The 25,000-nt window shown below is 43.5% G+C and overlaps 1 protein-coding gene across 1 annotated transcript in view; it reads right to left on the minus strand.

The window, feature by feature from the left end:
• Positions 1-25,000, minus strand: part of plxna3 (plexin A3) — a 106,783-nt gene that overhangs the window by 14,324 nt on the left and 67,459 nt on the right. Inside the window, exons 9-28 of the mRNA XM_071458785.1 lie at positions 23,161-23,284; positions 22,743-22,899; positions 22,353-22,452; positions 20,894-21,008; positions 17,366-17,566; positions 10,538-10,634; positions 9,746-9,936; positions 9,493-9,641; positions 9,284-9,404; positions 8,119-8,255; positions 7,843-8,013; positions 7,616-7,709; positions 6,577-6,696; positions 6,324-6,443; positions 6,033-6,176; positions 4,216-4,450; positions 2,751-2,893; positions 878-1,033; positions 565-665; positions 60-126 (exon numbers count right to left, since the gene is read on the minus strand). Of these exons, the coding sequence (XP_071314886.1) occupies positions 60-126; positions 565-665; positions 878-1,033; positions 2,751-2,893; positions 4,216-4,450; positions 6,033-6,176; positions 6,324-6,443; positions 6,577-6,696; positions 7,616-7,709; positions 7,843-8,013; positions 8,119-8,255; positions 9,284-9,404; positions 9,493-9,641; positions 9,746-9,936; positions 10,538-10,634; positions 17,366-17,566; positions 20,894-21,008; positions 22,353-22,452; positions 22,743-22,899; positions 23,161-23,284 (2,743 nt within the window). The remainder of the gene's footprint in view (positions 1-59; positions 127-564; positions 666-877; positions 1,034-2,750; positions 2,894-4,215; positions 4,451-6,032; positions 6,177-6,323; positions 6,444-6,576; positions 6,697-7,615; positions 7,710-7,842; positions 8,014-8,118; positions 8,256-9,283; positions 9,405-9,492; positions 9,642-9,745; positions 9,937-10,537; positions 10,635-17,365; positions 17,567-20,893; positions 21,009-22,352; positions 22,453-22,742; positions 22,900-23,160; positions 23,285-25,000) is intronic.

The raw sequence follows: 25,000 nt of genomic DNA on the forward strand, positions 1-25,000 counted from the left end.
AGAAGGAAAGGAGAGGAGGGGAGGAATGAAGGACTGGAGGAAGGATGAGGACAGGTCACCTTGAGGAATCGATGCAGCAGGAAGGTGAACCAGTTCGTCAGCATCTTCTCAGCCACAGACTCCGTCCTGAACACACAGAGGTCAAAGGTCAGCTCAGATCATGAATACACCAGTCGAGAGAGTTTTGGAAGAAGTACTCAGAACACCACAGAGTACAAGTAGTGCATTGACAATGAAGTAAAAGTACACAAACATCAGCAACAAATACACTTAAAGTACCAACAGTAAAAGTTGTACTGTAGTTATACTGATGACACAGAATAATGATTTATTATTATTGGATTAAAGTGACCGATGCATCATGTGTTCAGCTTCAATGACTTCATTATAAAGTATAAATTTAACCTATAATAATAAACCAGACTTCAGCTGTTGTTTGTTCTCTGTATCATTAATCTGACTTGTTATATACATGTAATGTACCTCAACATTGTACTGAGGTGCAGTACTGGAGTAAATGTTCTGTCCCACACTGAGAAACAGGACTGAAGCTGGAGCACTCACCTCCTCAGCAGCAGCTTGGGATGGTTCCTGTTCTCCAGGTTCTTCTCGATCAGGTCGGCGAGCAGCTGTTTCAACACCACTGTGGCATATTCCATACGACCCTGAAGACACAGAGTCAGGAGCCGGTTATCTGCTGGAACAGCTATCAACAGCTTTTATAAAAGATCTACTAACCAGTTACTGACAATTAATAACAGGTATAAAACATAAATGAACTAGTTAATGATGGATATTAGTACAAATCAGATCATCTAATAACTATTACTGATTAATGATAACGCTCGCTGTGTTAATCAGCTGCAGCGTCAGGTACCTGCAGAGCGGCCATGAGCAGCGAGGCCACGTTCCCTCGGTCCCTCATGGAGAACGACCTCTGAGCCTCCAGAGTGTGGATGAAGGTCAGCAGGAACATCTTGTTGTTCAGCAGCTGACTGAAGAGACGCAGAGCTTTCTCCACGTTGGCTGGAGACTGAAACACACATTTCACATTTACTACCTGAGACCTGATGGAACCAGATGAAAGGAGATTCTGGTTCTGGTCCTGTGAACAAACACAAACCAGTGGCACTGGGACCGTTCTCCTCTCTGGACCAGTTTGAACTGGAAAACTCACAGCGTTTTTAGCGTTTACCGTTTTTAGCAGCAGATCAGAGCAACATCAGTTTCTCACTAAAGATAACAGACGAGGCTAAAATTTGTTTCTAAATTCTTTCTCATGGTTTATTTCTTATATTTGTGGTATCAACACATGTAGATATCACAAAATCTATATTTGATATATAAATAAACTGTATAGACCCACAGTTTACATATTGTGATTGTGGCTGAATATCTCATAGTAAAATATAATCATTACTGAAAACAACATAATGTTAAATTAAATGAATAAATGGTGACACTTCACTGCTGACAGTCCCCTGGTTTTATAACAACACGTTATAACAGACTATAATGTAGTTATAATCTGACTGACAATGACAACACAACATGGTAACACAGCTGGAATAACATCAGATATGTAGAACAAATACTGAACATTTACCACTACATTACAGTCTGTTAGAAACCAGTTATTTATGATACTGGATGAAAAATCTAGATTTTTGATTTAAATATTTTCTAAACGAAGTCTGAAATTTAATTTTAACAGGTTCAATTTCAAAAAAATGTTTTCAGGCTTCTCAAACCCAGACAGAAAACTGAAGATAGTTTAGTTTTCAATTTCAACCTTCAGTAGTTACATTTTACAATAACTAATTCAGCTGCTCATAAAACTCTAATTATGACTGCTTGCTCTCATAGTTTCCGATATATGAAGGCACAGCTTCTGGAAAATGACAGGAGAAACTGTTCATGGAGGAAATAACCAGACAAAAACGCTTCAGGTTCAACCAGTAAAAACTCGTCCTGAACCTGAACACACAGGTGACACACACACCTTTAGAACCAGTAACTTACACTCTCAGAGGAGATTATTATATTATTATATTCATGCAGTCATTTCGCTCAGATGTGAACAAATATGGGCTAAAAAATGTTAGAGGATGATTTTTATTAAATGTCATTTAATTTTAAATAATCCATTAATATTCAAATGAATTGTTGCAGATGATACATTTGTACATTATATTTGTAAATGTTCGACTCACATTTAAACCATCTCACTCTAATTACTGACATGTTGCCCAGTGTTAATTTTCATTCAAACTTCAATAAATCGAAACCAGGATGAGGGTCAAACACTTTTTGGAAACAACAATAAAAACAGATTCAGTGGATTAAGATGACAGAAAACCTCTGGAGCTCCCATCGGTCCACCGAGAACAGAGCTTCACACAAAGAAACTTTTTTCAGCCATTTCTCATCAAATTCATGGAAATCCCTCCACCCAGGGACTAATCTACTTCTACACCTAGTCATTAGGATCTGAGAAAATCTAATTCATGGCTGCGGATGCTGAGAACAGAGGCTCAGTGGCTCAGAGCTTCCTGCTGGGTTCACTTAATTAAAGCTGCATGGAGGCCCAGACGCAGCAGACACTGTGGAGAGTTGTTCTGTTTCACTACACTCAAAGTTACTGAGTCTTAAAGCAGCTCGGACTCTTTCTGAGCAGCGGCTGCAACACTCCTGGTATTTGTTCGCTGGATGAACGTAATGAGGAGATGTTTGTGTTGTGTTGTACGTACGTCCAGTTCTTTGAGCACCGGGTGTTCCTCGATTCCTGGGAACATGACTCTCATGGTGTAGGTTCGATACTCCAGGAAGGGGATCTTCACCCCGTCCATGTCGTTGGTCAGTTCCTGGATGTCTGTCTGCAGCTCTGCAAAGGCTGCAGGGAGGAACCACAGACACGGGATCATGTGACAGACCAGCTGTGGTGGAAAATAACTGAATGACTCCATAAATGAATATCAGCAAACAGAAGAAAGGTAAAAAGGTTGGTGGTGCAGTGACATCACTGCTGGTAACAACAACCACATCCACACTTCAGGCCTCTGAGATGAGCTTGTGCTTCAGAATAAAAGCACCACTGGTCCCACTTTGATTCATTTCATTACAACAGAATTTTATTTAACTTTATTGTGATAGCAGTTTATTCAACTTAATCATAAGAGTTATTATTTAAACCAACAGGCTTCAAACTTTGTGGAATATGTTAGAAGGACATTTTCTTATTTAATCAGCAGCCAAGAAAATTTATATTTATGACAAATAAATCTTCAACTGTAACAAGCAAAGGGTTCAGTGTTTCTAAACTTTTCCTAAATAAATGACTAAAGTGAAAATGTCGAGTTACTTTTGACTGTTGGGTTCCTCGGTAAAGTTTCAGGCCCCTGTTGTTTCTGCCAAATTATCTATTACCTCCACATTTTTATCTTGTTATGCTGATGATCCACTGGTTTATCTCCACTAACACCCTACATTCGCCCTCCAACAGGAACACAGCAGGGAAAAAAGGTACACAACTCACAACAGAAATACTTTTTTTGTTTAGTTTTTTTGTGCTTCAATGTGACGACAACAGTTTGAATGTCTTTGAAGACAAGTTTAACGAGCAGGCAACGAGCTGGTCTGGTCTTCTCGCTTTAACTCTGACCTATCGGCTGTGACTTGTCAATTTTATTCTAAAATACCATCAACTACAACTAACTAAAATACCATAAACTAGAACTAAACAAAATACCACATACTAGAACTAACTAAAGAACCATGAACTAGAACTAACTAAAATACCATCAACTACAACTAACTAAAATACCATAAACTAGAACTAACTAAAATACCATAAACTAGAACTAACTAAAATACCATATTCTAGGACTAACTAAAGAACCATAAGCTAGTGCTGATAAACAGACTGATGCTCTGAGGAAACAGGAAACAGGCTTGTTTCGTCTCAAAACTCTTTGTTTTTTGGAGGAATCTTAATATTTTTCCATCTTACACAGAGTCATGTTCATGGATATTTAACTGGGCTCAGTGTAGCTTAGCTCACATGCTGGTAGTGTTAGGACTGTAGCTGATGTACTGAAAATCAGACAAACTGAAACAATCAAATAAACAATGTTTTAAGGACACAGTGTGGGTGGACACTGGCTAAGGCTCTGAGGCTGTAGCTCCACCACACCACCCTCCTGCTACACATCATACCCTCCTTGCACTCCAGCGCCACCCGGCTCTCCAGGTTGTCCATCTGCAGCTGGAGGCGTTTCAGAGTCCGGTCTGCGTCACGAGTCTTCCTCTTGTAGGCGATCAGCACGGCAATGATGGCTATGAGCAGGACGCCTCCTCCTGCTCCGATACCGATGATGGCGGGAAGCGTCAGGGCGCTGTCGGAGTAGATATGGAGCATACCCGGGGAGTACTCCAGACCACCAACCAGGATCTACAGGAGGAGAGACACGACTCCATGATGTAAAGACAGCACTGATGAGAGGGTTCAGGTGTGTGGGCAACATACACACACAATGTGTATCATCAGTAATAAAATCAATGATATAATCAAGAATATATTTTCCCATGAGCCACAGTTTAACTTTAATGGGATCTCAACTGGTAACTCACTGCTGCTCCAACACTTTATAGACATCGTGTGTATCAGAGTGAGACTGATAGAAATAACACAAATAGATCATCACATTTGTTTATCACTGAAAATAAAAACTGTAGATACTTTGAACATAATCTAATTAGTTTATGAACGACAGGTGCGGCTTTCATTTTCTCTGAATTTGAAGATTTTAAAATCAGAGCAGAAGAAGAAAGGGAAAAAAAGAACGTTTCCATGATTCAGACTCGACATGTGAAACAGGTTTGATTTAATGAATAAAGAAGAATAATATTAGTTCTGTGGTTATCAGTGTGATTCCTCTGTCTACAGGGATTTATACCCACAGTGAAGTTTCACAAATCACACAGTGTAATTAATATGAAAGTAAAACTGTTCCCGGAACAGCTCAGCCACTCCTTTCACTGTCCCATCAGATCAGCTGACTAATCAATAAACTGATTCTGATTGAGGGGCGTCATCGTGCAGTAACAATCTTCAACCTGTGGTTCCTCACTCAAAGCTCCACTGGGAGCCTCCTGACTCCTTGTCTCCTCTCTCCTCACCTCCTGTGAGACACATTTAAGAGACTGGAGCAGCCTTGATGACGGCGGACCTTGCTCAACTAGGGGGTCAGGGAGGGGTCAGGAGGCCGAAACATCAGAAACACTGGTCTAAAATATAACTGTGGCATTAAGCCTTTGTTGAGACACTAATATATGTAAAGAGATGTGTCCACATACTTTTGGCCAAATAGAATTTTTGTCTTTTTCATGTACAAATATTTTCTCACTCAAAATTTGTTTTATTTTGAAAATATATTGTGAGTATTTATTGTGTGTGAATGTTTCACTGAAGCGTTTCCTGCAGGTTAAACATCGATTATCAAACAGCTGCGTGAATAAAAGACCAGGAAGCTCTGACATCATCTGGATCCATCAATAATCATTAGCTTTAATAATTTATCAATAGTTTGTCTTGTAGTCAATCTGTTCATTGATACTGACTTTACTTTGAACACCAGTGTGTGTGTGTGTGTGTGTGTGTGTGTGAATCCTCTGATGTGTGATATCAGACCAATTACCCATGACTCCCTGCGGCTGCACTTAATGACTTTCACCTTTATAAAGACCTCCTCCTCCTCCCTCTCTTCCTTTCCTCTCCTCCTCTCTCCTTTCTTCTTCTTTCCTTCATTTCATTCTTTCTTCCTCTCCTGTCTGAACTCCTTTCATCTCCTCTCTTTCTGTCCTGCTCTCCTGTTTGTCCATCTCTCTCCTCCTCATCCAAAAATGAATCAGCTGTAAAATCAGTGATGAGAACATCCTTCTTCTTCAGAGTCACTTCTCTCCAGTGCTGCCATCATGTTCAGGTGTGAGCAACAGGTTAAAAAAAGGGCGGGGCTGAGGCTCCTGTCACTTACCATGACTCGTTGTTCCCCAGTGAGATCTGGCGAATCACAGAGCAGCTGGTTCTCTGACACGGTCAACAGGCAGGGAGAGTCTCCAATCAGCACCGTGTAGTTCAGACGGTTGTTACCGGGGGCGGGAGGGATCAGGTTCTTACCCTGAACACACACACACACACACACACACACACACACACACACACACACACACACACACACACACACCTGCTCAGTTCTCTGACATCATGTGTGTCTCAGTCAGACTGAGCCTCTTCTTCTTCTTCTGAACTTCCTGTGTTCTCTCACCTTCAGGATGATGGGTGACCCTGGTTTGACCTCCAGGATCCCAGCGTTCCCCAGGGGGTCAAAGGTCGGGTTGGGGTAGTGTGTGAAGGGGGTGGAGTTCAGGACCAGCAGAGAGGAGACCTGGATGGGACCAGAACAGATAAAACTGTGTCACACCTGGTCGGGTCAGTGAAACTGGTTTCTGTGTTTTCAATGAACAGAAGACAAAATAAGAAGAAATGCTGAGTAAACGTGAGCTGGATCTTTAATGTACCTGGTCAAAGATGAAGCCGAACTCGTCGGGGCGCAGCGGCCCCTCTGGTGGGTTAGGTTTACTGTAAACCAGACCAGGAGCCAAACACGTCATGGTGCTGTCGTTGACCACGGTGCAGAACTGGAGGAAGAGACGACAGGTTTGATCAGGATCAGGTGTGGGAGGGGACTGTCCCCCCGACCCCAGACACCTCTGAATGAGCTGAAGGATTCAGGACTGTTTCCAGGTCCAGTTCTGAAATCTGTTTTCTATTTCAGTGGCTCAAACCAACAATGGGTCAAGAAACACAGTCAGATTATTTAACAGGCTGAGAACAAACCAACAGTTTGTCCAGTTTATCTGAACCACAGCTGGGTCAGTTTCTTCTTATGGACGGCTCATTTTTTTTCCAACATAAACTCAAGATAAAACATGACTCAAAGATCTTTCCTTCATTAAAGCCTTTTCACAGGGACCTGGTCCATATGTGTAAGACCAGCTAGAGAAAAGCTGCAGTGGCATTTATCCTTTTACTTCTATAGAAACACTGCAGCTGCGCAGTAATAACAAAACAGCAGCACTTCCACCAGTGTGCTGTCGTTCAGGTGACACTGTGACGAGAGGCAGGTAATGTTGTCAGCTGGTCCTGAATCTGTTCCGAATCACTTCGGCCTCACTTCATCACGTGTGCTCAACTGGTGAAGCTCACGCGGGAAGCAGAGGCTGCGGGAACATGTCTGACTGCAGAGGAGCCTCTGTAAGGTCACATGATACAACAGGAAACAGTCTGAGCCGTCTCCCTCATGAATGTTGAAGTCATTTAATGTTTCAGTTTCAGTGGTGTTGATAGGAAACTGATGATGTCATCACCACCACCTTCACAATAAAAGATGAGTTGCTGTCACCAGTTAATAAACTGCTGGTTTCAGATGAGTTTGTCTGAGCTGTTGGTTTGTTCCCAGTCTGACTGTTTGAGGTAAGAGACAGGTTTACTGTTCAGGTTAAAGTGTTTCATCAGGTGTCATCAGGTGTGCTGTGTTCCATGTGTTCAGGTTCTTACATTATTAGTTTCCACTCCTCCGTACTTGGCTCTGACCTTTGGCTCCTGGATGGTCAGCAGGTTGGTTCCTGTCACTGTTATGACTGTACTGCCACTGTACACACACACACACACACACACACACACACACACACACACACACACACACACACACACACACACACAGGTTATAGGTCAGTACTGTGCCTGACTGGTCCTGATGAGGGTCTGGATGTGTGAGTATTTACTTGAGGATGGTCCAGTTCGGCTCGATGCTGCTGATGGTCGGGTCCTCGGTGTAGATGTATTTGGTCTCTGAGCTCGTCACCTCGGCCCTGTCAATCATCAGACGGATGGGGGCGGGGCCAGATCCCGATGGGGAAGCAGGAGTTATGCAGATTATTTCCCGATTGGTCCGTCTGAAAGAGGGGAGGATGGGGGAGGGATCAATTACGCATCTTTATTCATTAATTATATATGAATTAAACTGATTGATTGATTAGAGTCAGAGGATCCAAACTGACTTGACGAACAGACACTCCTCCTTGTCGATATAAACGGTGACGGTGCTGCCGGCGTCCAGATGTCGACCGGTCACCGTCAGTCTGGTTCCCCCGGAGACGGGACCCTTCTCTGGACGAACACGACTGAAACTGGGGCTCTGGAGGAGGAAGAGGAGGAGGAGGAGGAGGAGAAAGAAAGACAAAACTGACTTCACATCTGGAAGCAGAGAAGTTCAGGTTCACACAGTTCAGTTCAGTTCTTATTAATATTTACACAGAGAAATAAAACATAATATTGTGTGAAAGGCTGAGGCTGAAGTTTATTACACCTTCCCTTCATCATCCGTCTGAACGAACAGTCAGAGAGAATGGGAACAAGCAGCAGCAAAAACAGAGAGAAACTTCTCACCACTGGGATTAAACACTCAACTGTTGACCAATAAAACTGAACTAGAGGATGAGGATGAGGAGGATGAAGAGGAGCGTGAGGAGTTCCAGCGTGACGAACATACGGAGACATAAGTTAGAAAGAAGAAAAAGTTTTTAAAAAATTTCTTACGTCACATGAAGTTATTCATTCTCTAGACACTCGTGGATGTTAGAAAAAAAAATCACATTAACATTTGTGAAAGTGTTGTGCTGCCTAATTAAATATGTGCTGTGTAATTAAACCGCAGCCTCGCAGGAGGCTACAGGCAGACACTGGTCTTTACTTCCTCTCTGCTGTCCATCAGAATTCAAACCTGAGAACTTTATGAAGAGAGAAATAAACTTCAGACAGGTTTATTAAAAGCTGCCTGTGTTTGGATCGAAAGGTTTTTATTTTCTAATGTTAATTTCAACAGCGTTTAGATGACGACAGTCACGGGTTCGACAGGAAGTGAACCAGTAAAGAGGAGAATCCTCTGCAGTGAGTGAGGCTCTGCCCAGTCTCCAGTGAAGCTGCCGCAGCAACAACAGCTTGTTTATCAGTCTGTGATAATCTGTCCTCTCATGTCTCACTGCTTCTCTCTGTCTTTGTCCTGTAAAAAGACAATTACAAACCCAGCTGTGTGGTGACAGAGACACGACGGTGCAGCAGCAGGGAGATCAGGTCTCACCCCTGATTACAGAGACATGTTTACAGCAGAGCGCTGACAGGAACCTGCTCACTGTCGACCACGTTGACACAGCGGCTGACACTCACCACGAAGGAGTAGGTCTGGGTGGAGAGGGTCCGGTACTCGGCGCTGCAGACGCCGATGCAGAGCTCCACAGGACCGCCTGGAGAGTGAGGGAGCAGAGCCTCGGCCATGTCGCACACAATCCTACACACACACAGGAGGTCAGAGCACAGCACTGACAGACACAGACACACACACACACACACACACACACACACACACAGACACTGACCTCTCAGCGCTGATGTACTGCGAGGGGACGGGGTTACAGCGGACCCCGGCCACCTGGACGTGAGCGATCTCCTTCACCTGCAGACCCAGGTTCTCCCCCTCAATCGTCACCCGCGTGCCCCCCTCCCGAGGTCCTGTCAGAGGGTCAATCTGTGGGGGAGGGGCAGCAGATCAATCAGCTGTCAGTTATTGATCCTTGATAACACACAGTACTGGACAGACTGTCTACCTGCAGCTGCAGGTGGACTCCCTACCTTGGAGATGCGCGGGTGGCTGCAGCGCAGGTTGTGTCGACCGTGGTGCATCCAGTTCTGCTCGGGGGAGGGGCAGTGCTGATGCAGGAGACACTTCCTGGTTTCTGTGCACCAGCCACACTCGAAGGCGGCGGGAGCTTTGAGGCACTGGCCGCAGCTGGAGCGCTGAGCCTCGCACTTATACAGCAGCGCTGATGAACACAATCCACACACAATCAGCTTCATTGATCTATTGATTCCAGATTCTCCTGTTTGTTGCTTATTAAGTGATTTAAACAAAAATATTCACATTTTCTAAGTGACCAACGGTGTGATTTTGTTTTATTTGGCTAATGATCATTTTCGTTATCAATTTATCTGCAAACTGAATTTGTTTTATCTGATAAGTGTTTAATCTTAAAGCTTCTGGAAACGATGTAGTGTCGTCATTGCGTCCTGAGCAGAGAACAGAGCCACGCCCCCTCTGGGTCAGTTCTAATCTGAGCCTCTCTGCTCTTTATTTTGGTAGCTGGTCTGGTAGCATGCATGTTAGTGCATGTGTGTGTGAATGTGAGTGCACATGTGAGTGCATGTTAGTGCATGTGTGCATGCATGTTAGTGCACGTGAATCCCTCCTGTTAAACCGTTTAACGGTTTTACAAAGAGTCAGGCCCCGCCCACAGGTGAGATGACAATGCAGTAGGCAGTGTTCAGATGAAAGTGACCTTCATCTAAAACATCTTAATGTTTCTGTTGACTTCCTCATTAAATCAGTAGTGATGATGATGATGATGATGATGAGCAGATTTTTACCTTTCATGGACGCAGGCTTGTCGATGAAGAAATCTCCGTCCCAGACGATAGAGAAATCTACTGGGAGGTCTCCGGCCTCGTCACCCTCGTACCAGTACTGCGACACACAGAGACAGAGGAAGTTAAAGAGTTTGACACTTTTTAATTGGGAAACAGAAAATTCAATTCTGTGTTAATTATCATCAGGCGGCGGGAAGAAATTTAATTAAAGAAGAAGAAGAAACAGAGGAGACAAAGTGACTGTGACGATGTCAGACGACGGCTTATTTTAAAAACACTGCAAGAAGAAGTGAATCTAAAGCTCCACCTGTACGTGTTTAATAAGAGACGATGCACCTGCACTGATGATGTTTGCTCATGAAGACGGGAACTGAACTGTGAACAGTTTTCTTTTTTTAGTTCACTGTTGTATGTATTAGATTTGGAGTTGGTTGTTGTGCATTGTAGGGTTGTGTTGTGTATTGTTGAGTCTTGTTGTGAGGATGAATGATATGGATGTGTATTGATGTATCTGCTGTCATTGAAGTATTGTCTATAAATGGACTCCAGGAAGACTATCCACTGTTACAACCCAGTGACCGATTGGGATCTAAATAAATAAAATAAAATGTCATTAACGTTCACAGACTTAATACTGCTTTAAATTAAATTAGCAGCATTTCCTCATTATGTTAAGACACGCTCTGTTTGTGGTTAGTTTCCTACAGAAGTGATTTGCTGCTCACGTTTAATGATTAGTTACAGAAACATCAGCTGTTTAGAGCTGAAATATCTAATCAATCAATTCATCAATCAAAAGGAAAATAATTGACAACTAGTTTGATAACTGATGAATTCTGTCAGACAAACAGTGGAAAACTCAAATATATTGATTCAAGCACCAGAAATCAATAATGAAAATAATCATTAGCTGCAGCTCGTAAGTTAAAACAGCAGCTAATGACCACAGATACTGAGGAAAGAGAGGGATGGAAAACACACACACACACACACACAAAATGAGCAGAGCAGTGTTGTCATGGTGGCTGCAGGTCTCCATGGTAACCAACAAAAAGCAGTCAGAGAAACAACATAATGGGTTTAGAGCTGATAGGAACTGATCTACCTGCAGGTCTCTGTGTGTCTCATCTTAGATTAACAGTGGGGTGTTAATGGAACAAAAAATATAACTCTGTGTGTGTGTGTGTGTGTGTGTGTGTGTGTGCGTGTGTGTCATCTCTGCAAAATGAACAACACAACTCATCATCGCCACTGCTGGTGAAAAGGCAGAGAGGCTGTGTCCTGAATATGTCAGCTCAACTCGAATGGCACCAGATAATCTGACACTAAACACACACACACACACACACACACACACACACACACACACACACACGCGCAGATAAACACACACACACACACACACACACACACACACACACACACACACACACACACACACACACACACACACACACACAAAGAATCAGTGAAAGTAGAGAGGAGTTGTGTTTTCAAAAAGATTGAAAATCAATGTGTCTCACTGATTCTGGTCTCCTGCTCATTTCATTAACACACACGCACACACACACACAAAATTAACAAATTTCATTAAGTCATGGCAGTTTCGGTTCAATATTCCTTCCTCAGCAAAAAGTCCTTCACTGTCTGACCAGAGTTTTACTGCATTTTACCACACACGCACACACACACGCACACACACACGCACGCACACACACACATACACACACAGCTGCAATTAATAAAGTGTTGATATTAAAATGATCTTTTCTGCAGAGCTGCAAGAACGACCACATTATTCATAACTCTGTGTGTGTGTGTGTGTGTGTGTGTGTGTTTTAGACTGATGACCACACAGCTAAAATATGTGGATGGCCAGGAAGAGAGATGTGTGTGTGTGTCTAATGCCCTGAATTTCCATTAAAAGCAGCCAGCTGAGCCCAAGAGAGCAGCACCATAACTTAGGCTACTAAACACACACACAGACACACACACACACACACACACACACACAGACACACACAGAAGAAGAAAATGAACTGCTGAACACCCTGACAACACAGATGAGGATCAGAGGTGATGCTTGTGAACGCAACTCTTATCTGCAGCTCTTACAGAGGCAGAACTCTCCTGAACGCAGCTCGGTGCAGCTCCAACCTGACGTCTGAAGCTGTGACTGATCTCACACACACACACACACACACACACACACACACGCACACGCTGTCTTGCTGCGCCTGAACACACACACACTCCACAACCAAACCACCAATACGCTGCACACACACAGCTGAATTAAAGTCTGACACTGAACCAGGTCTCCGGACTCTTCCTGTGCTGAGTCACAGCTGAGTCACAGCATCCTCAGCTGGTCCCGGGCTCAGGCTCGGTTAGGTTACAGTTAGGTTATGGTTAGGTTATAGTTAGGTTAGGCAGGGTTCCCGCTCTTTTCTGAGGTCATTTTCCAGGATTTTTCCAGGATTTTTCAGTGTTGACCTTGCTCTTATGACAGCCAGGAATCACTCCATACACCAGTAAATAACATAATAATGTGTCATTATTATCATTATTGAGCTATAACCTGACTCTCTTCTTTCTTATGAATTATGGTTAATGTAGCAATTAACCGTTTCTGCCTGAACATCAATAACTGACCTGTATCCTACAGTTTTCCCTCCTCACAGATCAGACTGAACTTCAGCCAAATGAAGATTCGCAGGTGGAACAGCTCAGATCATTTACTGCTGCTGGGTCTGATCAGTTTATCTCACTTAGGCTACTAACAGGAAGTGACGTCTTTAACCAGGTTAGCCACACCCACTGTGAGTCACCTACAACAGGTAAACGTCTCATGACATATTATGGTCTGTTTCACCTGAACAACACAGCATGACGCTAACAAAGATGCTAGCAGAGTAAAAACAGCTGTTAGCGAGTATTTAGCGGGTGTTTGACGAACACACAGTTGGCTCCTGTTCATTGCATTGACCTGGTTCACATTTATCATCATCAACTCTCAGCAACGAACCAACACATCTGAACCTGTTTGAATCACAAACATTACACCTTTAGCTACAGGCTAAACAAGCTAGCACCCGAACCAAACATGCTAACTGATTATTCAACAGTTTAAAACAGGTTCATCTGTAAACCTGATAAAATCAACCAGTCAGCAGCAGCAGAGACTCAGACATTTAGAGGATGATGTAACTCACATCCTTCACCTGCGGCAGGTCAGGTGACTTCAGGGTGCGTTCACAGCTCTGCCAAACAACACTTACTGCAGCCCGTTCAAAATACTGTCGTCCATGAACTCACCAACCGTTTGAACGTCAACACGATCCTGAACATAACTTTGCCCGGAAAAAAAGAAGGAGGTTGAAATAATTTTTCAGGACATTTCATTTTTTTTATGGTTGAGTTATGGTTAGGTTATGGTTAGGTTATGGTTGGGTTATGGTTGAGTTATGGTTGGGTTATGGTTGGGTTATGGTTGGGTTATTGTTAGGTTATGGTTGAGTTATGGTTGGGTTATGGTTGGGTTATGGTTGGGTTATTGTTAGGTTATGGTTGGGTTATGGTTGAGTTATGGTTGGGTTATGGTTGGGTTATTGTTAGGTTATGGTTGGGTTATGGTTGAGTTATTGTTGGGTTATGGTTGGGTTATTGTTAGGTTATGGTTGAGTTATTGTTAGGTTATGGTTGAGTTATGGTTGGGTTATGGTTGGGTTATGGTTCAGTTATGGTTGGGTTATGGTTAGGTAATGGTTGGGTTATTGTTAGGTTATGGTTGGGTTATGGTTGGGTTATGGTTAGGTAATGGTTGAGTTATAGTTAGGTTATGGTTGAGTTATGGTTGGGTTATGGTTGGGTTATTGTTAGGGTGGAGGTGGAGATTAATGGTTGAGTTTATGCCAAATTTTAAACTTTAACTATGAGCGGTCATGTCAGTGGAGACGTGGTGAACTTCTGACAGCGACAGGGTTGTTCTCTGATCACCATGGTGACGGTTTACAGGTACGTCTGGTGGAGAACCTCGCTGATGCGTCACAGTTGGTTTAATGAGAGCTGGAGCGGCCTCAAGTGTCGATACACAAACAGATGTTTCAGAGCGTTTCTGTGTCTCTTCCTGTCTCAGTGTGGGAGTGAGACGATGTGTCCTGCTCCACAGTGACTGATTTATAGAACACAGCCAGGTGGACACACTGATTAAAATACTGCATCTCTGTCATTGTCAAACACACAGTTCAGCTGTGACTCTACAGAGTTTCATGAGTCTGTAGCAACAGAAACCTGCCCTCACTCTGTCTTCATCAAGTTTCCCTCCTGTGTGTGTGTGTGTGTGTGTGTGTGTATGTGTATGTGTATGTGTATGTGTGTGTGTGTGTGTGTGTGTATGTGTGTGTGTGTGGCTGTGAGGTAACTGTGTGATCTATGTTGTGTGTTACTTGGTTTGTTATTCTGAGTAATTCACTGGGAAATATTTCTCCCGCCGGGACAATAAACTCACGTCGATCTTAATCCCTGTTTCTCTCTGTTGTTGCTGCTCGTCCACATTTCTTCTTTTTGCTCTTTCTCTACTGTTCATGTTTATAGTCTGTCTCTCTCTCTCTCTCTCTCTCTCTCTGTCTCCTGCTGGGTCTTAATGTCACTGTGCTGGTGGACACTGTTGGAGAGTGTGTGTGGATCCGTCATCCCCATGGTAACCCCTGCCCAGTTGCTAGTCCTGTCGCTATGGTGTCAGAGGTGCTTGGCAACAGAAGCAGGTGCGTGTGTGCACGCACGTGTGTGTGTCTATTTTCTCTATTTTGAGTTTCAGTCAGGGCTGACATGTTGAGCTGCAGTTCCTCTCATGTCCACTGGGTTCTGCTTTTTCACACCTACAGACTGTTTCCTGTTTACATGCGACCCAGGACGTGTGTGCAGCAGTGGGGTGGAAGCACGTTTCATCAGGGTCAGAACAGCTCATGGTCGTTTGGCACTTTCATGGCTCTCAGCTCCTCCATTATTGTGCTACATGTGATCACTTCAGCACATTTTTAAACAGAGAGAAGAAAGAGGAGAAGAACATGAAGGAAGAGGAAGAGAGACAGGAGGAAGAAGAGGAAAGAAGAAGATGAGTGGAAGGAGAGATGAGAGATAGATGAGGAGGTGAATTAAAACAGGAGGCGGAGAGAGAAAGCAGGAGGTCATTCACCACCCTCTGTCTGTTCACAAGGAGCTTTCATCTTTCAGCTCTCTGCTCCACACATGAACTTCATCACACCATCATCCATCCAGCTGAGGCTACGACACGGAGGAGCGACGCCTCACATCCAAACCAGCAGAGCCAGCAGAGTAACACAACTGAAAACTACACACTGCTTCCCCCCTCTTCCAGTCTTTATGCTAAGCTAAGCTAACCATGTCCTGAACACATGAGACTGATGTGAGTGTGAACGTCTCGCTCTCAGAGGGAACAACCAGTTCACCTTCAGGTAACGTTCAGAGCAACCGGCTGCAAAACATCAGAGATTTATTTCACTGAGACTGAAAGATAAAGTAGAGGAAATACTGTCCCTGTGTTGTTTTCCTTACATATGAACTTACTGTAGCTTCTGTCTTCACGTACCCTAAACAGTTCAAATCTTATTTATTGCTGCACTGAGTGAAATAAAAACTGCTCATTTTTAACTAACAGATGTCATCATGCTCCAACAAACTAAACCTAATCCTATAAAGATTAAGAGGACTCAACAGGATTTGATAAAACCCTATCAGACCTGATCCTGATCCTGCCTCAGACCTGCTGACTGTCACTGAATCCTCTACATTCCCTTAAAATCACATTAAACTGTAAATCCTGCTCCTGTCTGTGGAGACAAACACTGTGCTTTTATTTTGAAAACTGAGCTGAGTGGAATGTGTGTGCAGAATGTTAAGACAGCAGGAACACTGTGTGTGTGTGTGTGTGTGTGTGTGTGTGTGTGTGTGTGTGTGTGTGTGTGTGTGTGTGTGTGTGTGTGTGTGTGTGTGTGTGTGTGTGTGTGTGTTGTACTAAATGGCCAGTTTCCTCTGGGAGTAGTAACTTAATTAAATACAGACAGACACACACAGACCATCTGTATGTACATGTATGTGTGTGCCGCTGCCTGCATTTAGTAGCGGTATGTCAGTGCATTGTGTGTGTATGTGTGTGTGTGTGTGTGTGTGTGTGTGTGTGTGTGTGTGTGTGTGTATGAGTGTGCACAAGGTGTCTTTGGGGCGGGCTCCCTGACAGGAAGACAGATGAAGGACAGGAAATGAGTGCAAGCAGACAGTTGGTGTGTGTGTGTGTGTGTGTGTGTGTGTGTTCAGGACATTGGATGGCGAGTCTCAGTAAAGGACAATAATCAATCAGTCTGTGTGTGTGTGTGTGTGTGTGTGTGTGTGTGTGTGTGTGTGTGTGTGTGTGTGTTTCTCTGATAATTTAATCCCAGTCAGACACATCAATATCTGCTGTCCACCTGAATTCTGACCTCTGACCTCAAGAGGTCACTGGGTCATCTCACACACACACACAGGGTAGAGGGGGGTCATGCTATCTAATGACTGGACAAGTCACCCTGACGTTGTCGTGACAACAGGAGAGATGGGATGGAGAGGTGTAGTCAGACTGGTGATGTCATCCATGCTTCAATACATGAAAGAAAACTGTGTGTGTGTGTGTGTGTGTGTGTGTGTGTGTGTGTGTGTGCTCATCAGTATTATCACGTTACTACCTGTACTGCTTCACACACATTACCAAAACATTAAAAGTGCCTCCTTTACACTCTGAGCAGCAGTGCATGTTGGGTAGTGTAGTCTCACCGAGGTGTTCTGACACTGGATGCAGGAGGAGTTGAAGCGGACGGCGGGGATGCGCTGAACTTTGCCCTGGATGTTGAACACACACTCATAGTTCTTCTGACCCGACTGAGGCTGGGGGAGGTTACGAGCTCGCAACGTGATTGGACGAACCATCCCAGCCGGGACCAGGATGTCAGAGGTGGGGAGGATCTGAGGACAGCCCTGCAGAGAGAGACAGAGGGGAGGTGTGTATACCTGTAAAACATCCTCACTTCAGTCCAGTAGCAGTACAACAAAATAAGAGCAGTAAAAAAGCAGCATGACAACAGACACACAACAGACGGGACATGAAACACTGTGGTGAAGCAGGGGGAGGAATCAGACCAGGACCCTGCTGGGAGGGGGACCAGGCCTGGACCTGTGAAACCAGAGGAACTAAAAACCAGTTTTTCTCTGTTGGTGTTTGATCTGAAGATGCAGGAAGAACTGGACTGAAGAACGACAACGATGTGACGCACAACAGAACAACAACGATGAGTCTAAACACTGTTTACGTGAGCAGAAATATTGATTATTAGAGACGATCAGTTTCAGAAACACAGTGAGTGCCTGTGTCTGTCTCACTGTAACACACACACACACACTTACTGTTTCTCTGTTCTCAGTCAGTGACGACAGACTGTGATAAGCTATCTGCCTTTGTCACTGAGTGTGTGTGTGTGTGTGTGCGTTCAGTAATGGACAGCTGGTGACAGATCCAAGCTTTGGAACTTCCTGGGGCTGCTGGGAACACACACAAGTATACACCCCCCCCCCACACACACACACACACACCCCCACCCACCTACTCACTCACACACACAGACACACAGACACACACACACACACACACACACACACAGGGTCTGTCACTGGAGTGAAACCTTTATTAACGAGCGTCAGCACAGTAATTAATTGCCTTGTGACTGACGGGAAGACCATTAGCGCCACAGGAAGTGGACCAAGCACAGCGGACGCCAGCAGCGAGTGTGGAGCCTGTGTGACAGAGTGTGTGTGTGTGTGTGTGTGTGTGTGTGTTAAGGCTCTGTTTCTCTCTGGAAATACTTGACATTTCTCCAGACACTCACCTGTGACAGTGACAGGTGAGTGAGACGACACGGCGACAGATGATTTGACTGACGACTGAAGAAAAAGTGAGGAAGACGAAGTGTAAAATGTCTCAGGGGAGGAAGAGACGATGAGCTGAGAAACACAGCGGACTGTCACTGTAACAGGTAAAGGCTCACCTCACCTCACTGATCTGATTTAAAGGGCCACACCACCACTTAGACATGAAAGCTCAGTGTGGTAGTGATGATGAGTCCAGAGAACATGATCCTGACAACGTGATGTCAATTCTTTATTTAACAGGTCGTGTTTTATAATATAATATAATATAATATAATATAATATAATATAATATAATATAATATAATATAATATAATATAATATAATATAATATAATATAATATAATATCTCTAACAGTTATTAACATTTTACAAGCTTTTAAATAAACAGGACAGTGGGACAGTCCAGTGTCTGTGTACAGCTGCTGCTTTCTCCCCTTCTGCTGACAGATTCTTTTTATTTTCAGCTACAGATGAACAGATAGTCGATGCAGCTTCTCTCTGTCCTCTTCTTCCATCTCTCTCTCTCTCTCTCTCTGTTTTCAGTTGTGTTTTCATGACATGAAAAAGAGACTTTTAATCTGAAAGAGACTTTAACCTGTTTGAATAAAGGTTAAAGTGGAAATAATAAAATTTCTACCTCCCTCTCCTTTCCTCTTCGTCTCTTTATCCTCTTTTTCTCTCTCCTTTCCCTCCTCTCACCCTCTCATCGCTCCTCCTTCACTCAGTCTAAATGCCTGCTAATTAACATTAATTGCTGTGATTGGACGCTTTCATGTCAATTAAGAGGCTATTCATCTTCCATTAACCAATTAGCCAATCAGAGGTTGTTATTGTCACCCTGTAATGCACTGAGCACCAATCACGTCAACGAGACGCCCAAACAAGTGGATCCCTGCTCGCTGTCGTCTCTGCTAACGAGATAACGAGCTGACTGAGAGCAGCTCGGCTCGTTAGTGACAGTGACCTGGTGCGATGCTGTGGTTACTGTTACACAGAAACTGTTTCACACCTGCTCCTCTCGGCTCAGGCCTCAGGGGGTTTTCTGTGAGTCCGTTTCAAAGCGGTTCCACAGCTTTAGACCTGTGAAAACCTTTAGTCTGACACTTTATGGCTGAATAATGAACATGAAGCTTTTTAAAACATCTAATGACTGAATTTACATCATTGTTTTACACAGCTTCAGTGTAAAACAATGTGTCCAGTGTCCTTGATCACATCACAAAGGTGTGTGTGTGTGTGAGAGAGAGAGAGAGAGTGTGTGTCTCTCCACCCTTCACTGTTGACCTGAAGCTTTACAGTTGTTTACTGAACCATGTAATGACAGAGAGAGAGCAGCTACACACACACACACACACACACACACACACACACACACACACACACACACACACACACAGACACACACAGACACACACAGACACACAGACACACAGACACACAGACACACAGCAGGAGGAGACTGTTTGATACAGTGACGCTTTTTGCCACTGACACAAAAACTTTCAATGTAAAGCTCCACAGTCTAAAGGTAGATGTCCATGTGTTTGTGATTATAAAGCAGGTCTAGGTTCTATATTAATACTGTGAAAGTATCAAAGCCTCAGTCCACAGAGAAATGCACACAGCCTGTATTCAGAAACTGAGCCTTAAAACCAGCCGTCAGGACTTCTGGAACTTTGTGATGTCACAATCTATCTTTGCCTGTTGGGTCTATTTTTTCTGAACCTGTGTCTCTGAAGAATGAAATTCACTTGTGAGTGTATATGAATGTCTGTATTTTTTATGATTTACTGTATTTGATCTGTTACTGAGCAGATCTACAGGAAACTGGTTCCTCCTGTTCTGTGAACACACATGTTGTTGTGATGAACTCACCTTTAAGTTGTTCTCACTTAAAAACACTGTTGATCAGCAGCCATGATGCTTCTCACATAAATGACAGCAGCTGTCGACTGCACTGACATTTAGTGATGACAGATAAAGTTACGTCATGTTCAGGTGCAGACACAACATCTGAACGTTCGTTCAATAAACTGGAAAACATGAAAGACATTAGAGATGTTTCTGCAGAGGAACAGACGCAGGCGCAGAAACTGAGCCGGAGCTGAGCCGGAGCTGAGCCGGAGCTGAGCTGGAGCTGAGCCGGAGCTGAGCCGGATGCTGGGGACATAAGGGGTCAGGCTGCATCAATATTTTCTTGTTCCTCACAATTTACTTTTATTTAAAAGGCAAAACTTCATCTCTACCTCATCTGACACAACAGGCCGAACCTCTAACTGTAATGTCAGAACTGACCTTTGACCCCAGAGCACAGCACAGGGTCAGTCTGTGTATGTGTGTGTGTGTGTGTGTGTGTGTGTGTGTGTGTGTGTGTGTACCTCCATGTTGCTGACTCGTCCCTCCTGGAAAGAGCAGTCCTGCAGGTTGTTGGTGCAGATGTGACGATATTTACACCAGTGACATGGAAACACACTGCTGACACAGGAAGTACACCTGAGAGAGAGAGAGAGAGAGAGAGAGAGAGAGAGAGAGAGAGAGAGAGAGAGAGAGAGAGAGAGAGAGAGAGAGAGAGAGGGAGAGGGAGAGTTAATTTCTTTAATGAAAATGGTGATATTCGTCATCGACTCTTTTTTTGTAGCTAATAAAATAAAAACTTTTGTAAAATCTATTTCTTCAGCCCTGGAATATAAAATATAAAAACACTCAATTTTCGTATAAATCAGTTAAATCCAAGAACATTCCAGGTTTTGATGTCTGAACACTGAGTCACGTCTCGGCTCTCACAGTCCTAACTGTGATTCGAGGACAGAAAGAAAAAGAGGTTTGGATCCAGTCTGGGATCCAGCTGATCCCTGATCAGCGACCTCAGCAGGTGAGGATGAACCTGCTCTGGTTTCTGGCTGCGTCACCAGCCCAACGTTAACAGAACAGTTCACTGAGGCCAGACTCTCCATTGTTCCAGCAGAGACCTGGACTGGACTGGTCACAATCCAGTCTTTGAATCCCTCACCGGTCTCCAGGACTCTGCAGGTCCTGACAAGTCTTACAAAGAACTGAATCCTTAAAACCCTGAAACAGCTTCCCTCCCTCTCGACTGTGGAGCTGAAACATCTGCACTGAAAAAAGATTCAGTGATCGAAACTGTCGCTGATCATTTTGATGAATCAGCTGATTGATGCAACTCCAAGAAGAATGAATCGTTTTTAACTGAATCTGTCCAGCCATCATCTGCTGCTCATCTGGGACCAGATCTCTTTCATCTAATGATTAGTGATCTGCTGCAGCAGAGAGATGGAGCTGACAGAGGAATGAAGAGCTGCAGCTGTAAACTCACTCTGACACTCTGACAGGTGAGACGTGACACAGGTGTTAATGTCACTGTGTGAGGTTTTAACTTCAGCCTGGTGAAGCTGCACACACCTGAGCAGGTGTGTGTGTGTGTGTGTGTGTGTGAGACACACACTCTCACTGGAGAGACAGGAAGTGTTTCAGTGTTGTCTGGATGCAAGGCTAAGAGCTGCTGTTACCATGGCAACCAGCGAGCAGATTATGTTACCCCTCACTCTGCAGGGGAGGGAGGAGGGGCAAGAGGAGGAGAGGAGAGGAAACAAGGAGACAGAGGAGGAAACATGGACACAGGGGAGGAGAGGAGACAAGGAGAGAAGATGAAACAAGGAGAGGGAACAAGAACACAGGAGGAGAGAGGAGATGGAAGAGGAGACAAAGAGAAGAAACAAGGACTGGAGACAAGGAGACAGAAGAGGAGACAAGGAGAGGAAAGAAGAGAGGGGAGGAAACAAGGACACAGGAGAGGCAGTGGGGAGGCTTCAGACTTACGAGTTGAGCACGGAGCAGTTGTAGTAGATGAAGCTGGTGGAGATGAACTGATGTCCGGTCTCTGTGGAGCGAAGACTGAGCTGAACCTCACGCTTCTCTCCTGAAATCAGTCATCAATAACGATCTATGAACGATGATCAGCTGGCCGATCAAAAATACATAGAAACCAAAACCCAGAGCTAAAAGAGTGTGTGTGTGTGTGTGTGTGTGTGTCTCACCGTAGGAGTGTGTGTTTGTGTGTTTGTGTGTGTGTGTGTGTGTCTCACCGTAGGAGTGTGTGTTTGTGTGTTTGTGTGTGTGTGTGTGTGTCTCACCATAGGAGTGTGTGTGTGTGTGTGTGTGTGTGTGTGTGTGTGTGTGTGTATGTGTGTGTGTGTGTGTGTGTCTCACCGTAGGAGTGTGTGTGTGCTGGCAGGTCTCTCAGTGACGGTGACAGACACATCACCTGACCTTTAGCCAGCACCTCTCCGGGGCTTTCACTCAGGTCCTCAAACACACAGGAGACGCCGCCGGACAGAGCTGGGACGTTCTGCACCTGGATGGTCAGCTGGGGGAGGGGGAGGGGTAATATTGCATTGTGGGTAACGTGGTGAAGTCAACGGCATTTTCATTCTGTTTACCTCTCGCTCGTTTTAACTAAAGATGAGATAAAATCCTGTGTCACAGTATTGAGGCTGATCGTTCATAACAAACCTTAATAAACTTATTTTAATGTGTTTTTGTGCCTAAGCTGAACCTTATCGAAAACCCTGTCTCTGTGTGTCTGTGTCTCTTTGTCTCTTTGTTTCTCTGCGTCTCTGCGTCGTACCTGTGTTGCTGGGGAGGTGACTGACATGTTGCTCGGGGTAACAGAGATGTCCACACACTGGTCCAGTCGGGTGTTGAAGTGTTGAGGCTCCTCCCATTTGTCACATGCCTCTTGTGTAGAACACCTGGAGGGGTCAAAGGTCACCACAGGGTCAAATACTGTACACATTCACACCTGTTAACACACATTTATTTATTTTTAATTTAATTTCTATTAAGTATTGACTCACTTTTCCATTTATTTTTAAATGCTTCAATTTTGTAATTTAATCATTTACAGATTATTTAGTTACTTTGGTTTAATTGTTTGTCATATTTTAATTACTTAAACTACTTTTATTTTGTTATTATATAATATGTACAATTTTTCTATTGTTTACTTCTTTACTTCTTCATTTAGTCAACTAATTAATTTTTTATTACTTAATTTTTAATTATTCATTTTTATTATTTATTTTATCATTATTTACTTGTTCTCTTTATGTATTTAATGTTTACTTAATTAATTTAGTCATGTATTAATTTCTGTCACTTAAATATTTTTTATCTTAATTATTAGAAAATTATATTATGTCTTGAAATGTATTTTTTTATGTATAATGCCAAGTTATTAATATGGTTAGGCTGATTGTTGTTTCACAGTTCATTTACTTGCCAAATTTCATCATTTTATTGTGTTGTGTATGTTTTTTTCATTTAATTTACAATGATTAAATTTCTTCACTCAATTACTTTATTTTACTCTCACATCTTAATTTGAAATTCACTCATTTTCATTTCAGTTATTTCTCCCGAAACAACAGATTATATTTGTTCATGATATGTTTTTTAAGTGTTCATTGAACAGGACTGAATGTGTTTAATGAGAGAATGAGAGACAGACAGGGTGGAGTCAGTGATGTGCAGGTGGCGTCAGAGCAGGTGAAGCTTCATGTTTTTCTCTGCAGAGCAGCAGCTCCAACATATGCACTTCCATACACAGCAGCAGTCTGCAGTAATGATCTGTTTACTTCTAATTAACAACAGATGGACAGAAAGAGAGGAGGAGGAGGAGGAGGAGCGGGGATGAAGAGCAGAGAGGAAGCAGGACGACGTTTGTTTCTGTTTTTTATCACAGTGAGTTTTTCTGCAGAATGATTCAACTATGGAAAGAGCTAATACTTTATGAATCAGTCGTACAGTTTGTTTTTCTGCTGCTTCCTCTGTGGGAAGATGAAGATGATGATGATGATGATGATGGTGATGGTGATGATGATGATTTCAATAGAAACACTGAACTCAGCTGTGAACTGTCTGACAGATTTAAAGTTTATTCCCTCTCCTCTTTAAAAGTAAAGACGTTATAGCGAGATAACTTCTTCTGCAGCACTTTGACGAGACCTACAGCAATGCATGATGGTCTAGCTTGACTGACGTAGTGTACAACAGGGCGTGTGTTTGGTTACAGCTCTTCATTATAAAACGGATCTGGTAACTAGAGGCTGCAGAGTATTAATTTAACAATGTTTAAACTTACTGCACATACACACAGCTGTCTCATATGAAGAGGATCATTTTCTTCATCAACCATTTATTGTACAGGAAGTGGAGATTCAGTGAGAGGTTTCACATCAGTCCTCAGATGTCTGTCACTGTTCAGTTTATTGTGACAGAAAACAGAGTGAAGCAGAGAAGCTGAGACGCTGGAGGACGGTTTTGTTTCTGTTTGAAAAATGAAAGAAGCAGCTAATCCCATATCAACCAAAAAACTGGCTTTTACTTTGAAGGGGGAGCTGGTTGGTGCTAATCCAGAGAGGAACTTCCTCCACCTGCCTGGATGCTGAACATCAAAGAGTCCTGAC

Source organism: Trachinotus anak, unplaced genomic scaffold (assembly GCF_046630095.1).
Source record: "Trachinotus anak isolate AG129_WGS33_773 ecotype Australia unplaced genomic scaffold, CSIRO_AGI_Tana_v1 ptg000022l, whole genome shotgun sequence".
In the NCBI taxonomy this organism is placed as follows: Eukaryota; Metazoa; Chordata; class Actinopteri; order Carangiformes; family Carangidae; genus Trachinotus; species Trachinotus anak.